General features: G+C 41.2%; 1 protein-coding gene across 1 annotated transcript in view; it reads left to right on the forward strand.

The window, feature by feature from the left end:
* Nucleotides 1-17775, forward strand: part of Ror (tyrosine-protein kinase transmembrane receptor Ror) — a 359630-nt gene that overhangs the window by 297926 nt on the left and 43929 nt on the right. Inside the window, exons 3-4 of the mRNA XM_078181083.1 lie at nt 9737-9947; nt 10704-10863. Of these exons, the coding sequence (XP_078037209.1) occupies nt 9737-9947; nt 10704-10863 (371 nt within the window). The remainder of the gene's footprint in view (nt 1-9736; nt 9948-10703; nt 10864-17775) is intronic.

Consider the following 17775-nt stretch of genomic DNA (forward strand, 5'->3'; position numbering starts at 1 on the left):
TACGGGTTCGGACCGCAAATTCGAAACTACCGCGGCCGGCGAGTCCGCTAGTCGGAAAGCATCGAATTTCCACGGAGAAGCGCGGGCGATAAAGTAGCTGACGAGCGGGCAGGCAAAAGCCGGAAAATTGATCCTCGCCGTTACATAATTTTCGCGCGTTGCGCAACCGTTGTAAAGCGCGGCGAAATTTTAACTGCCGCCCGTCGTTTAATAAACGATATTTACGATCTCCGCTCGTGTGCGCCGCACGGAACTTTCGACGCGGATTACGCTCGGCGTTTCCTCTTGCGCGCTATTAAACAGAGTGAGAGAGAGAGAGAGAGAGAGAGAGAGGGAGAGAGAGAGAGAGCGAAGGAGAAATAGATACATTGATAGAGAGAGGTTGAGAAAAAGAGAGAAAGAGAGAGATTGAGTGAGAATACGGGAGAGAGAAAGAGAGTGATCGAGTGAGAAAAAGATCGAGAGAGAGAGAGAGAGAGAGGGACGAAAAGAGGAAAAGGGAAGGAGAGGGAGAAATCGAGTGAGACGAAGAGAAAAATAGTGAGGAAGGGAAAAAGTGGGAGAGAGAAATTGAGAGATAGAAGGAGAAAATCGGAGAAAGAGAAAAGAAAGAAAGAGAAATCGAGAGAGAGAGAAAAATATCAAGAGAAATAGAGAGAGAGAGAAAAATATCAAGAGAAATAGAGAGAGCGACAAAAAGAGGGAAAGAGAAAAAAAGAGAAGAATCGAAAGAGCAAAAGAGAAAAAGAGAGAGAAATTGCAGGACAGAGAGAGCCACAGAGAAAGAGAGAGGGAGGGAGGGAGTAAAAAAGTGAGCCAAACGGCGTTTCCAACCATACGTTGTGTTTTTTACGGGATTCTTATGGGGCATTCCGTAGGGCATCGGCGTCCCGCTCCGGAATTATGAAACTTAAATTGAAAAAGCTCTGCTGTCGGCGGCCATTCGTTTTACGAACTCCGTATTTTAGAGCTTTCACGAATCGCTGCTACTTCCGGTGCCCAGTTTTAGCCCCCCTAAGGGGGAGGGGGTGCACCGTACGCACCGGCACCGATTTTCCTAAATGAGAAACATAACTTACGAGCGCCGAATTGACCAGAGATATTTTCGAACGAGGATGAAAGGAGGGGGAACGGTTTTAAAATCGTCGAACACCGTTCTTAAATAGCGTTTCAAACGTACTGCTACGCCAATGACTATTCGGACACCAGTGGTTTTGCACCAGGAGTTCATCCTTTTGCTGATCGTGTTCGACACGATTCGAATGCTACTCGAACATCGACCATCTATAATTCATTTTTGCAACGACGAAGCAACGATGTGAATTAATGTAGAAGTGTGAGGATTATAATTAGATTTTAATTTGTTCGATATCAAAGACGAGGATCGATGAGCTTTATAGTAAAGAACACGATTAAATTACTGGAAATTAATTAGCAATGAGTGCAGCATTGCGACGTCATTTGCGATTAGTATAGAATAAGAGAAAAATATATAAATATTGTCGCTTTATTTAAAAATCGTAAAATATATTTGCCACAGCATCAATATTACCAATATCAGCATCAATGTCAATATTAAACATTAGGCCACTATAAATATTTAATAATTCGTAATTAAGTAATTTAAAATAATATTGACGTATTAGGCAATACATCCTGGTAATATTTACTTTAATAAGATTTGAAACGAAACCTCTGTATTTAAATAAGCTAAATACATATCTAAATCCAAATATATCTATAATAAAAAGATTTAAAGAAACTATGCATGTCGACGCAACAACCCCAACTTCTCAAAATTATTTAAAAGAAAGAACACTTTGCGCTCTGTTTGCTCTTACTTTTCGCACTCGAAGCAGACAATTTTTATTTTACATAAATATCCTCAGTCTGGTAATATCCGAAGCGGGGAAAAACTTGCTTCTCCTTTAAGAGATGTCTCGTTTTAATCATGCTCCGCCGCTTTGAGTTATGAACAGATGGCCGCAGGTGCAGCGAAGGATCGTTTATTTTGATCAATTCGGCAGAGTGTTTCGGATAGGGCTGGTCCAGTTGAAACATATTACAGGACTGCATCTTCTGTGACGTTTTTCTGTGATCTTAGATAAAAAGTTTTACAGCGGTACAGGTATCAACCGGTGATGATTTCGTTATTTTTGGGTCCACGGTTTATAGTTCAGAGCTGCTTCTTATAGTATAGTATATAGTATATGTAGTGCTATAGTACAATATACTATACAGTATATTATAGAATATGTACTGTATAGTATACTATAATATACAATATACCGTATAGAGTACGATAGTATACAATATGTACTGTATAATATATTCTGACATATTACATATATTGTGTTTAGTATACTATAGTACACTACACTATAATATATACTATATACTACAACACATCAACTATAATAATCACAGTACTAACAAGTAATTCTCAAAGAGCACTGACCAATAAGAAACAACTTCCACCTAAGTGCGACATGGGAACCAACGAGCCAATAAAACCAAGTTCCACTCAATGGCTCGCACGTCTCGCGCCAACAATGCTTGCCTCTCATTGGTCAACATTTTCCCTTAATAACTCGTTAACGATGCTACGGAGAAAATTTTCTTAAGGGAAAAAGTAACTTGAAAACACCTCAGGAATCCTTCCTTTCCAAATTTTCAGACATTTTCTTAGCCACCCCGTACACTGCCATCGGGCGGACAATTTGGCCAAATATTGGACCGGAATCAAGAATGATCCCGTCGTTCCACGGTCACCGTGAGTCATCGATGATCACGCGCGCCGTACCGTCGTAGATTTCACGCGAACAATGCGTTCTCGGACGTGTTTCGAAACGGCGCTCTCGGTAACGAACGCATAGGCGCGCTGTAACGTTCTGTCATTAACAATTGAAGGCAGAGTCGGTACGTCAAGAACGGTCAACGCTGCGGGCCACAGGTGCAACAGAACTTGCCGGTGACTTACTGATCACAGCTTGATTTATATTCAATAACCAGCGGGGTTGGTTACTCCCTTCGTCCACGTGCAATCACGTACTGTCGTGTAAACACAAGCTGATACACGGCTGTGCGCGCGAACCCCGCTGCACTTTGCGCGCGTGTGAGGCCAGCTGCAAGCACGCGCACACGCACGCACGCACGCACGCACGCACACGCGCGCGGTCTCCGCAAACTCGATGATTGGCTGCTGGCAAGAGGGTTGTTTCCGGTTCGAGCCGAGTTCGTGGAGATAAGAATGCGTTTTACTTGTGGCAAGGCTCGCCTTTTCAGGTCGTTAACCCTTCGCTGATCAGAGCCGACTGTCAATGCAGTTTTTAGTTCTCGTTGGTAATTTTATATAATTTACTTCAAGCTGTTAGCACATTTCTTTCGATAAGAAATCATTGATTTATCTTTTGTACTTAATAAAACTAGCTGCTATTTATTCGATAAAGTCGAATTTTAGCAAGATCGATGGAAGTTGTTCCTTTAAACGAACTAAACAAGTTTCTGAATCGAGTTCAGGTATGTTTTATTAGTTAAGCAGGATGTGTTATTTATTTTTATGTACAGAATGTATTATTGCTTTTTAAATTGTCTTCTTCGCATAGAGAATATCAGCGAGAAAGCGAAACTAGAGGAAAAGAGTTCTTGGCATTATTGTGCGAATAACTTTGCAATCTCTATTCGGATAACAACCCCCACCCTTAAAATTTCCTTACCGTCCACGCGCTCGCGCGCAAATCCGTGAAGAATTGATTTTCAATTCGCAAAAATCGATCCGCGATATGAATCGCCTGGATAAAAGAGCTACAATTTCCGCGGGTAAGCGATAAATCCTTGCAAAATGATTTTTGCAAGTAATCCACCGCGGGCGGGATAGACGGGCGTTTCGCATTGTGATTCGCACTTTTTTTTTTTTTCAATCGGCCGTCCTCCCGTCTCGGTCGATTTTATGCGCCGCCATTAAAGGATTATCGAATTACCAGGGACAAAAAAGTTACGCTCGGAAAGTTTCGCAAAATTGAAATCACCGGTGCATGCGTTAACGATGTCCCGGCGGTTTTCAACGTCAAACGACACGAACAAAATTAACAGCGTCCACAAAATCCGTGGCGAGGGCCGCGGCGGAGGGGGCGGGGGGAGGGGTGAAGAAGCGGGGGCGTCGAGGCTAGAGGTCGAAGGAAAAGAGGGCTGGAAAAAAAAGGGGCTCTCTCTCCTCTGTGTTTACCATGCAAAGTTACTCCATGCATTTTGAGAAGCCATTCGACCGACGCGGGAAATATAATGGGGCGCGGCCACCCCACCCCCCCCCCCCCCCCCCGTGCCTCGAGTGCCAGTTTTATTTTTAAGATTATCGTCATCCACGTTCTTCCGAACGATTCGCGTTTTCACCCTTTCGCTAGAACGCGTTTAAAACGAGCCACGCTCGAGCCGGGACGAGCGTTCCGCGCCGACATTTTCTCTGCGGAACGGCGAAACGGTCGCGCGATCCTCCACAAATTGTTCGTACCACAAACTTCGCGGCGGATTACGTTATTTTATAGTAATTTTTCTTAGCTCGTTGTCTTAGATTTAATGGAATATATATTTAATATGAATCGTTTACATTCTTGGCTCATTTATAGCTAACATTTATTAGCTGATACGCAAGATGGGAAGTATTAGCTGTTGGAATTTCAACAATGACTACAGATGGAAAACAGACCCAGCGAACTGTTTCATGGCCCTTTATGAGAGTGAACTGTTGGTAACGAAGGCCCACGGATTTTTCAGGTCGAAACCAGAAACCGGACCGTGAGGTTGCCACCTCGGATTATCATTAACACTGTATATATTTTTCTCTGTATATGTAGTTCTGTTATATATCACTTATTCTACTGGATACGCGAATGTACTGAAGTATTAAATTGAATTAAAAATAAAGTGTATTAAAGTTTTAATTCAAAACCTTTCAACATTAGCGATTATTGCAATCTACCTTTACAAATTAACAAAATATAAAGCGACGTAGAACATTTCACACGCACTTTGTCGTATAAAATAAGAATATTATAATTCAAAAAAGTTATTTCTGATTTACGATTAAAACAGCTTTCGGGTGCTAAGATTTAAATATTCGTTTCACTATTCCCTTAATGCACCCTGCAAGGATTGTCGATCATTCTCCGCCCTCCGCCATTCTTATCGCCGGCGACACTCGCTGCCATCTAAAACTTACACCCTCTAACCTAACCTACCAACTAAAAATTAATACAAAAATGCAATCGTCAAACGCAATTTTCCGCCTCCTTCGCCAGCGTGTCCGTTTTTTTTCCAAGGGGGAGGGGGAGGGGTCATATGGTCGCAGAGGCTGGCGAGAAAAAAGGAATAAAAAAAAAGAGCAGATAACAGTCAAAACGTTTCAAATTCTCGATGGAAATGAAACCTTGTAAAGGAAACAGACGCGGAAATTCGATCCAAAAGCCGGTTGCCCGAAAACAAAACCGGTGCTTTTTTTCACGGAGACGGGGGCCGCCGGTTTGATGGAGCCTCCATCGGACCGCACAATGAAACACGAAACGACGGGGATCCCCGGGCGAAAGTTTAATTCGATCGAATTCGGTGTTCGATTGAATTTCAAATTGTCCGGAAAGTCCGCGCGGGAGGTCACCGGGACTTCGCGAAATTCAATTAACCATTTCCGCGCGGATACGACGACGCTTTTTTTTTTGCCAGCCGCGAACCCGAGCGTCGCGCGCGCGCGCCCCTTCGGCACAGGCCGCCCGGCGCCGCTCCAGAAATTTTGACGCGGTCGTTATAAAACATGAAAGAAAGCGGGGCGCGGTTATTGGCTGAGAGCGGCCCCGTTGTTGTCGAAATTGACCCGGCTGAACGGGCCGTGTTCCGAACAAAGAAGCAAACGAACAAATTCCCACCGGCCGCGCCGCGGAGTTTAATTAATTGCGGGACAACAATCGCGCGACGTAACCCGTTTCCACCCGGGCTTTCCTCGATTCTGCTGTCCGCGAAAGAGGAACGGAGAGAATAAGAGAGTGATAGCGAGCGAGCGAGACACGCAGAGATAAAGAGAAAGAGAAAGAGAGAGAGAGAGAAAGAGGAGGGGGGGGATAGGACTTGGAAAACCGTGGGGGAATCTGCGTCTGACATGCGTGCTTCAAAAGCTCTTTGCATAATCGTCGCTCGTTGTCGCGATTCACCTCGTCGCCGTGTCAATGACGAAGTTTAATATACCGAGTGTCTTGAAAGACCGAGGGTCGGCGAAATAACGCTGCCAGTGCGCCGGCATTGATAGACGCCATTGTCTTGCCCGGCAAGAAATCCTGCTGCGTACTGATGCTGGCATTTTTACAGCTCTGCAAATATTCTTCGACTCGTCTTTTGCGGGCGATTATTTTTCATAACATATATAATAATAGAATAGAATATATAACAATATAGTAATGAAACAGCGTATATAATATAACATATAACATGTAGAAAAATAAAATAGCGTAACAATATAATATATAACATGTAAGAAAAAATATAATAACATGGTAGAAAATATTAATTATTTTCACAATAAACAAATATTTGGAGAATAATCGTTCCACAGACGCAACCGTAAGAATAAATCGTCGGGAGGCTGATGATTCCCGAGGATAATTTATGCGTGGAACTGTTGAATGCCAGGCGCGAACACGTCGCCGCGCCATCACGATTCCCGCCATAAATCACCGCGGGGCGAATTAACGTTTCGCAGGAGGCTACGGCCCCCGGGGAAGACAGGGGGGGAGAGCAGCGAAATCTTGGGCAGTCCATTTCCAGAAAACACTCCGGTAAATAGCGCGACCCTAGCTATCGTATATCAACCCCCTTGATAACAGGGAAAGTCCGCGCGGTACGCATTATTTTGCCGCGAGAGTTCGCGACAAGGGAGGGTGAGAAGAATAGGGTGGCCTCCATTAACATATTCATACTTAATATTCTGGTCGCAGCGTCCAACGGCGACGTCCGCCCCCGTCCGATTTATATTGGCCGAATATACACGATTACTCCTAGCCCTCGAGTGCAACCGGAAGTCGCAATTGACTGCGACTTCCACGAGCAGTTTCCTGCCGATTCGTCGGCCGCGTGCTCATCCTTCGATGGAATTATCGGGCCCCGCAATTATCACCCGGTTTTCTGCGGTCGAATCTGCCGCACACGGTCGTCAGAATATCGTGATTTTCCTTGGCTCGCTTGGAATTTCACCGAATCAGTGTTCGAAATAATATTTTACTTATTGTTATCAGTATTATTTCTATGCTGTATTATTATTATTACTTGTACTAGTACCTCTATGCTTGTGATTGATTTTTGAATAACATTGTTTTTAATATTTTGTTTTAACTAACTTGTCGCGACAATTATTCATCACAATTGTGACATTCTTATTGAAAATGATATTGTTTTATAAGTAGGCTATGGATTTTTATGAAAGATTAATATTCTTTGTTTTAATTACAAAGTACGGAGCTTCCTGAATACTTATCTCCTTCTTTAGTTGTTTAAACGAATAAATTGGAGAAGAGCAGTATTATATTATGTTATATAATATTATACTATTGCGTACTTTTACTATTTGTCATTGCAGTGTAGACTCCTATGCATTTTGATTTATTAAATGCTGGAAATTTTCCTTCCTGCAGAGTGCATTCTTATAATTAATATGAGAATCATATAATTTAGACAGAAACATTTTTAGTAACTCCTAAAAATACTAATCTCTTAAAGCTTGAACAAAACAGTTCCGCTTTTGTCTCTACGAAATTGAAAAAGTATTTAAATCACTTCAGTAATAATAATCATAATAATAATAATAATCATAGTAATAATAATAATCATAGTAATAATAATAATCATAGTAATAATAATAATCATAGTAATAGTAATAATAGCAAGTTCTTTAATCAATTTTCAATCAAAGGAAGGAATCCTTGAATATTCTAATATCGGGCCATTTTAATCAGGAGGCTATCGATCAAGATTGCAGGATAAGTAACGAAAGCCTAGCTTCCAAAAATATTGGATTAAAAAGATCAAAGGGACACTTGATCGATGAAGGAGCACTCGAAGTTTCTCTCGTTCGAGGATCCTCCGCCAATGTCCCCGCGTCATTGGCTTAATCAAAATTCCTTTGTCAATCAGCTGAAACTTTCGCTGGCTGGCCCTGATAAGAGCCAAGCTCCTTTAATGATCCCCATTTTAAAGTTACATTGTTAGCAGCGGAGCCTAGATGAAATTACTCCGGCTATCGATCTTATGTGTGCCAGGTAACACAGGCCTCGGAGGCATCCGCTGGACCACTATAGGTTATCGCAAACACTGACATTGTTATGCGGCCGCCTATATTACTCGCAAATTCAATCGCACTAGCGGCTATTGAATTAACTAATATCGCGGGCTCGATTCAATTTTATCAGGCGATCTAACAATTTGTTCAGCTTGTTGCTCCTACCACGCTTTATTACGTATGTATTTATTACTCGCAAATTGTAGTTTGATAGGATGTAATATAAATAACACATAATAAAGATCAACAGTTTATTAAACCGATTTGAAGAGACTCCAATAATACGATAAGATAAGCTTTAATTTGTTTCTGCAAAACGGGGTGAGAGAAGTTTCCGGGAATTGTATTGAAAATAGAATAAGAAAAATCGTCGCTTACATAAATATTTATGTGATCGCAATTTTTTAGGATCTATTACTATTTATTTGTAATAACGACAGGAAAAACTAATTAAGGAGGACAATAATTATTAGCGATTGATTTTTATGTGTTTCGTTTTATTTCGGTATACATACCTCGAGCCTCGACTCGATTATTATTCGTTAAATAAACAAGCAAAACAGTCTATAATTAGTGGATATTTGCCAGAGGCGTAACGCTTCTACAACATGTAATATGGATCGTTACAAATTTCCGTCCTCGTGTAACGCATTTTTCCGAGCGGCGCGCAACTCTCTCGCGCTGTAAAAATATCGATACAGGTATAATAATCGTTGAATTTTCATACGTGGCGCGCCGTTCTACCTGTAATCATGCTAAACGGAGCATGTAAACTGACAGGCAATAAAAAATTGAACCCTCGTCCTGGACGTTCTTTGGTCAATTTCTCGCGACAACATGTTGCTCGTACATTTCAATGAGGATTCTCTAACGGGTGTGCAGAAATTCGAATACGTACTTCTGTTTCACGTAATTGCAAATGAGAAATAATATGAACGTTGAAACAGTTATTTCAGTCGTGTTTTATTACATAGTATTCCTGTTTATTATAATTGATAAGGAATATTTCCTCGAATTTATTTCCATTTTGGATTTTTAATAGGTTGACTAGAATTTGCCATTTCTTTTTGACTTATTTATTATGTTTGCAATTAAATCTAAAATGATATAATACATTTATATACTTATTATATTTTATACCATCAAAGTATACTCAGACATAAATACTGTCGATTATTAAATGCATTATCAAATGTATTACCAAGTGTATTATTAAATCTATTATGAAATATATTATTAAATACATATATTAAGTATATTTCACATCGAACACAAAACTTTCTCAAATATAAAGAAATTTCATTATTACTATTATATATTAAAATGGACTATGTATATTATGCATTTACAACAAAAATTGAGTGGCACGGTGATTTTGTGACGCACGGCGTTTGCTTTCAACAGATACAAATTTTTTGTTTGCAGGACTGACGTGGAGGCGACATCAGGGTTTAAGAGCGGCACATTGAAATTCATACGAACCCTAACGAATATTACAAGGGATGCTGGAGGGGCGGCTAATATGAAATGCGAGGTGGTTGGCGATCCTCCGCCAACCAGGATCAAATGGTTCAAGAACGAAGCACCCCTCGAGGAGAGACGTCCGAAAATCACTATCAAGAAGATCCACGCCCAGGTAAGATGCCTGCTGGTTCATTAATTTAATTAATCAGGTTTAACCATCAAGTTTAACTATTAAGCGTAACTATCAAGTTTAACTATTAAGTTCAACTATCAAGTTTAGCTATTAAGCGTAACTATCAAGTTTAACTATTAAGCCTAACTATCAAGTTTAACTATTAAGCGTAACTATCAAGTTTAACTATTAAGCGTAACTATCAAGTTTAACTATTAAGCGTAACTATCAAATTTAACTATTAAGCGTAACTATCAAATTTAACTATTAAGCGTAACTATCAAGCGTAGTTATCAAGTTTTACTATCATGCTTAGTTATCAAGTTTAACTATTAAGCTTAACTATCAACCATAGTTATCAAGTTCAACTATTAACTTAGTTATTAAAGATAGGTATCAAGTGTAACTATTTAGTTTAACTATCAAGCTTAGTTATCAAGTTTAACTATCAAGCTTATTTATCAAGTTTAACTGTTAAGCTTAGTTATCAAGTTTAACTATTAAGCTTATTCTGATAACTATTAAGCTTAGTTATCAAAGTTAAGTATCAAGTTTAACTATTAAGCTTAACTATTAGACTTAGTTATTAAGCTAATCTATCAAGCTTAATTAGCAAGTTTAACCATCAAGTTTAATTATGAAGTTTAATTATCAAGTTCAATTATCATGTTTAGTCATCGAAATTAACTAACACTTTAACTATTGAAGTGGAACTATTAAGCTGAACTAATTGAACGAGAAACGTCGAATGTTCAGGTACACGAGCACGCCGCAAAGAACATCGCCGGCAGTCGACTGAAGATCATCAATCTGGACGTGTCTGACGTAGGGTTTTACACTTGCCGCGTCACAAACGGCAAAGATCAAATACAAAGCGAGGGAACGCTTCGCGTGGACTCCTCTAAAAGCAGACACCGTGAGTACCAGATAATTCGTCAATTTTTCAAACAGCTCGACACGATCGGCACTGCGTCCAATCTGTTCAGAACTGTTGCGCCTGTTTCGTAACAGCAACGCTTAAAAGCGAGTATTTTACGCAATCTTAGCGAACACTTATAGCAGCTGAAATGAAGTTAGAATTTGTAATATTTTCGACCAGGTTTCTCAATGTACTATAAAATAAAATATCTGTTCGTCTGTGATTTATTGCGAAACGAAATATCGTTGGGCTTAATCAATTCAATTGCAGATAAAATAATTCTGGATTATTAGTTTATTCTGAAATAATATTCGCTTGGATTCTCTATTTATTTTAATATATAATATGCTTGGATTTTCTACCCTTGTGAAAATTAACTAACCTTGGATCTACTATAAATCACCGTTTATTATATACGGTAAAGTGTTGACAAATCTCTAATTTATTAAAAATAAGATGTTTCTTATGCATAAAATACCCTAAAATCTTCAATTTGCTCTAAAGTAATATATCTATTCACGAACGTCGTAAACAATTATCTCTGAAACGGTTAAAATAAGTAGGGAGAAACAGCAACCGTAAATTGTATAAACGAATATAAAGCACTTTTAAAGCAATTTCTTTTCGTTCGGAAAGCAAGTCATTGTCGGGATAATTTGCATAATTTTATGAAATCGATTCGATCCGATTTGACGAGAGAAACCATAGAGAAGTGTACCGGAACGCACGGCTGGCATGCAACGAATGATGCACAGGCTCTCGTTTCTCGCGATCCACGCTCGAATTAAGTTGACGAGAGGAAGCGTCCCGATCTTCGACAAGTATCCACGATGACGAAGAAAAGCTTTTTCTGATCTCCAATGGAGACGAACGAAATATAGGAAGCTTTCGAGGGGGACCGTAAAACTGTCAATTCGACTCATCGAAATTCCCCTTTGACGTCTGCTCGCCGAGAGAACGTGAGGGGAAATTGATTCCCTCGAGTGGCGAGATTCGGCTTGGAAAAAAAATATACATCGAACATTTTCGACGACATGCCTCCGTTCCCTCTAATAAGCAAAAATGCGGAATCAATTCTGAAACCTTCGTTCGACGTTACCGTTAATTACCTTCGTAATGCGGATTTTAAACATTCGCATCGGTCGTGTGCTGAGAAACATCGAAACCTCCGTCTATAGATTTTTATTTGTGCAGAGTAAATAAAACGAGGGCTACAGCGATATTACACATTATTTTCGATGGTATCAAATTGATAATTTAGACTGCAAAGTTGTCGATTAATTTTATCGATCGAAATATCAAAATGTTAAGCGTTCGAATTTGCATAAAATCAAGCGAAATACAATATAGATTGACTATATTTTCATATATAAATTAATTATATTCCCATATATAAATTAGTTATATTATATATTATATAAATTAGTTATATTATATATTATATAAACTACATTAAATCGCTCCTAATGTCTACAACAATACGAAAAATTCACAATCTATTCGCAGCAACCAATCAAACCCCGGAATCCATTAAAATCCACAACTAAAGATCCTTTAGACTCCACTAAATGTCCATTAACAATAACGCCTAACAATAAACAATTTCCTCGGTGCCCCGAACACTGGACAAGTCAACGAGACAAACAAACTTACCCAGACAGAGGCGGACGACTGGAACTCCGCGGAAATTCCGCGATCCCGTCGGATTACCATTCCACCCTCCCCGGAGTTAAAAAAACAAACGAAGTGCAAATAAAACTGGAAGAAATTCGGCGCGCATATTTAAGCGAGAGCTCGCGAGGCGGAGTTTTAAGAAGACGAGGCGGGAAATTATAAGTTCGGTGCAAAATTCCGCGGGCAAAAACTGATCCCCGGGGAGAGGAGATCTTTGTCGCGAGTAAAAACGAAGGGAAGAGAAAAGGGAGGGGGGTAGAGCTGGAACGGCGGTAAAAAAATGTCAAATCTTCGGCGGCGTATTACGTGCCAGGGCTAATTCAGCCCTCGCCCCCCCCCCCTCACCCCCCGATGGGCCACGTCGTCCCTCATAAGTCGGTATTCAGCCGGAAAGTTTCGGCCGTGTCTCGGAGCGGAATTCCGCGCGCGGAAACTTTCCCAAAAAGCTCTCGCAGCGCCCGGGAGCGATGAAACAAAACTGACAGCGTTCCTCTGACGAAGTTACCGGGCGACACCCCTAACAAATTCTAATCTAATCGGGTCCGATGCGCGAAGAAAACGCCCAGACCCGCCCCCCGTTCCCCCCCGCCACGGCCGCGGACCGATGGCCGGCTACGCTTTCAACCCTCCGCGACGGCCAACTTTAATATTAGCACTCTGCAAGTCAAACTCTCTCCACCCGGCGGAAGATTCGAACTTCTTTCCCGTTTCGACACCCCCGCGACACGCTTTTTCCAACCCTCCGCCCCGGAGCGGCGAGGAGAGTGCCGCAGTCGGGTATTCAAATGCTTCCGAAAATGGCCGCTTCGAATCGTCCTATATGGCGTATGATTCAAGCAATTACGAGCGGATCGACGATATTTAACCCTCTCAGTGGCGAACAATGATGTATCGTTGTTTGCTGTACTTTTCATAATATTCTTAATAAACGATCGCTTGATTTTATAGTATTTGTTCCGTTTTGAGTTTTCTTATTATCAGGTTTTATAATTTCTTTCTGAAACTTTACTAAACTATATCAAATAGATTTGGTATATTTCTCTCGGGTATATGCGACTCTTTTGGTACTAAGATGATTAAGGAAAATTATTTTCTGCTTCTGTTGCTGAAAGTAGGGGTAGTTGCTTCTGGAAATGTAATGCATCTGAAGTGGTGTATCGATATTGTTAAATATTTTCATATTCCTTATTTTTTAAGGAGTTTTCTGCTTTCTCTGCTAAATTTTATTGTTATTCATTAATTTATATTTATTGTCTATAAGGTGTGGGGAAATCTGATTATAGTGTCACTCCTTGACGACTGGTTTTATTATTAATATAACTCGGTTTTATAATTTAATATAACTTGTTTTTATAACTTAATATAACTTTTATAATTCAGTATAATAATTTTCAGTTCCCTGTTTCGCTTTCGGTTCTGTTTAACATAATAAATATGTAACATCATCTATCGTTATTAAAAACATTAAATCCACGTTCTCACAATTGCTGTCAATTATCACTAAACTCCTCTTCGCAATTTCGATCAATTATCGTTTATCTTACGATAACAATCCGTACTTATATTCGAGAGTTTCCAGCTAGCAGAGGAGCTGAACTTTTCGATTTAAACAGTCGGCAATACCATCGCGAAACTTGCGGACAGGTTCGCGACGAACCGACTGCGAATCTGACGCGTTCGTCGCGAATATAACCGTGACGGGGATGGGGGAGAACGCGACGAAAAAGGTTAACGAAGTTTCCCCACTTTCTTTAAGTAGTTTTCTTTACTTAATCATCGTTGACGATGTTTGCGCGAATACAAATTCGCGAGTCCCGTCCCACGGCGTGCGGATTAAGCGGAATTTTTCTGCGCCTTTTACGGATTCCGTCGGATTTCTAGCGAAATAAGAACGCTAAATGAGTTAATCTTTAATCAAGCGCCGGGGCTACATTTGCTCGTTATCAATGATAATCTATTCCTTTGAGGGGCATTTATATTCCGCGCGTCGCCCAGCTCTCGGCTTCTTTCGAATCGATTAGCGTTCCCAGCGATCTTAAAAATTGAAAATGCGTCCGCGGCGAACTTTTGCATGGGCCGGTGTTAATACTTTTGTCAGCGGTCGAGGAAGTTCGAGACGCGACGGGAAAGTATGGCCGCGTTAATATTCATTAGCGGTTGGTGCAATTTAAAAATTCAAATTTATTCGTCAATGTCGAACAGCTGATGGTGAATTCTTTTCTTCGTTCGAGATAACGAAAACAAAGACACGAGTTAAATTCATTTAGACATTTTGTAAGTCTAACCATTCACTCAAATTGACTAGTATATTGCAACAATGATATTTAAACAATAATAGATAATATTTTAAATACAAGCTTACCAATGACAGAATTTCTTTTCCCGGTAATGAGAATAATCGAAGACTTTTTCAATTGGAATAGCTTTCAAAATTAAACTAAAATACTCGAATTATTGTTAAAATGTTAAGCTATCTTTTCCAATAATACATATGAAATCTAGCTGTTCAAAGATAAACAAAACAGAGGAATAAATGGAAGTAACAAGTCTTATTCGACGAACATAAAAATTAATTATTGCCGGAAGGAAACCACTTGGTTGGCTCGCATTTAATCGGCTCCACTGCCCTAATTGCGAGGCTAATTAAACGCTATTCTATGCAAATACGAACACTCCGGACGCGTCCTACAAGCTCCGGTCGTGAGCCGTTCCCTCGTTGTCCGAACGGCGTCCCGAAAAACAACCCCCTAGAATCGGCGGTGCCGTACTTTTATTACAGGGCTCGTCGCAAAACAATTATCACCCCAATAAATTCAGCGAAACACGAGCGGTAGGGCGTAATGAAATCAGTAGGGCGACGTCGGCGCGGGTGGGGGGAAGGCACGGCCGAGGAAAAGAAGCGAAGGCGGGCGGCGAAGGAGGGGGGCGTCGGTGGTTTCGGCCGCGAGTTTAATCGGTCGGTTCTCACGGGGCGCGGCCGACGTCGCACGTCCTCCCCGGTGTTTAATTCGAAGGGTGAGAAGTCGAGTTAATTAACACGGTGCTCAATTATTCAGGGCGAGCCTAATAAGCCGTGTCGAAACTGTTTGCCGCTGGTACACGATCGGAACGAGTTTACGGCGTGCCTGTGCCGGCTTTTACGGCGAGAGCTGTTGCTTTCCGGGGCTCCGGATGACCCGTCTAACCTGCAAACCGATGCCGAGGGTTCAATGGGAAAACATAGTCCGAGAAATATTTCACGGTGGATCCGCTTCGGGGATTTCCTACATCTCACAGCGCACCAAGAGACTCGTTTCTTTAGATCAAATCTAATCGTTTCTATTTTGGTTGTCATAAAGATATGAAACAATATTAATCTTTTTTATTTATATCGACGTTATTATAAATATTTTTATATAGGGTGTTTCTGGGTTAAATCGCGAAGCTTTGGGTACGATTTTAGGATGACAGAAGGAACAAATTTCTTCTGTTAGCATAAAACAAATTTGTCTTTATTGAAATTATCCGTGTTTGGTAAGAAAGAGGATTTGATTTATTTAGAATTAAAAGAAGAAGAATCAATCATTTTTGCAATATACGTACAACGAATTTTTGTTGTTTAGCTATTGGTGATAGACCGCGAAATGACGAATTTTTATAATGCCGATGAATTATGTGTTAACTTGTCCTTTGCCGGAGTAATTATCCCCCAGTTTCTGCTTTAAACGAGGAACCAAACTCCGGCGACGAAAAAAGAAAGGAAACAGAAGAGATGTTCCTTTCCTCGTCTCTGACAAAGGTTTCCATGAGCAGAAGGACAGGCCACTCTCTGCGGCCTGTCTTCGTCTTCCTTTTTTCCAGCGGTAACAGAGAAGGGGGAGGACAGGGGCGACGATGGAAAATTGGGGAAGGTAAATGGCCGTCCTAAAAGGACGTCTGGCCTCGCACCTTCCTAATTCACTTATTCGTGTTGCCTCCGGGTTTTTAACGAACAGCCTGAACACTCAGTTACCCTAAATCCCTGTCCGAAGGTCTCTCCTGGATTTCTCACGTGTTTACCGAACCTGTCAGAGGAGACCCGCCCATGGAATTTGCGTTTGCCCTGCGATCGAGCCGGCGCAAAAACTAAAATCGAGTTTGCCTTTTCCGTGGCCGCAGCGGGAATCGAATGAACCTTCCGCGTCGGATGTAAATATGTAATGTTTGCTCGAAGGATCGTTAGTCCGATTCGTACACTTTTGTGGAAAAAGAAAAGTATAATCTTGGCAGGCCGAGCAATGTTCTCGGTAACAGGATTGAAGGTCACAGGTAAGTTTGGAAAAATACAGATGACGCCTTGGTAAAATTAGGAAACTAATGCAACGGATCGACGTAAAAATAAATTATCAAAATCGAACGTCCAGTTATTATTTCGAAGTACATTTTAAAGTGCGGTTTCAGGGGTAATAGTGGAGCAGCGCGTTAGGACGACAGGCCCGGAGTGCGTTTAGACGCGATGAATATCGGTGAAACTTTTTCGCATGTTAATGCCGGCTGGTAAAATGATCAGGCTGATCTGTTATTCATGGTGGTGGGCCGATGAATATTCCAAAGAACTGTCGATAACTTTTCATACGATTCCGGGTGGACGGGTCCTCCTCCTGCGCGGCCCCTCTGCCGATTATTTACAGCGGTGGTTTATTTGCGCAAAAGTGGTAAACGTTCGTGAAACGAGAACGACGAGAACAACGACGATGAGCGACGGATTAAAAGCGGGCAATGAGGATGGTGGCAGCGATGGGGAGGAGGGGAGGGATAAAAGAGGCGGTAAACAACCCTTGAACCGGGGCCGGTAATTAAAATGATATTCCAGAATTTGATACGTCACGTGTTCCCGGGGCTGATTCGATTAATTCACGATTATATCCGTCCCCAGGGCGACAACGGTATCGATTCGTCACGGGATCCTCTCGGTCGACTGCCCCTTATTTCTCACCGTCATAACTGAATTTTAATTAATACCGGAATTATTAATCCACCTAGCCGGCCGGCAACTTTGATCCGGCTATTTTGCAGGAATAATTGAAAAAGTTTCGGCCGAGACCTGTTTAAGCGAGCCCGCGGACAATTTTCGGGCGACCCTCGTCGGAAACGACGGGGCGCGACGACGACGCCGACGCTCCCCGGAGAATGTGTGCACGCAAATCCCCTAACCGGGATGTTAAAATGTTATTCGAAAGCATTTAGACGGCTTACGATTAAGATTAAACCCTTATT

The sequence above is a fragment of the Augochlora pura genome, chromosome 5, assembly GCF_028453695.1.
Source record: "Augochlora pura isolate Apur16 chromosome 5, APUR_v2.2.1, whole genome shotgun sequence".
Classification (NCBI taxonomy): Eukaryota; Metazoa; Arthropoda; class Insecta; order Hymenoptera; family Halictidae; genus Augochlora; species Augochlora pura.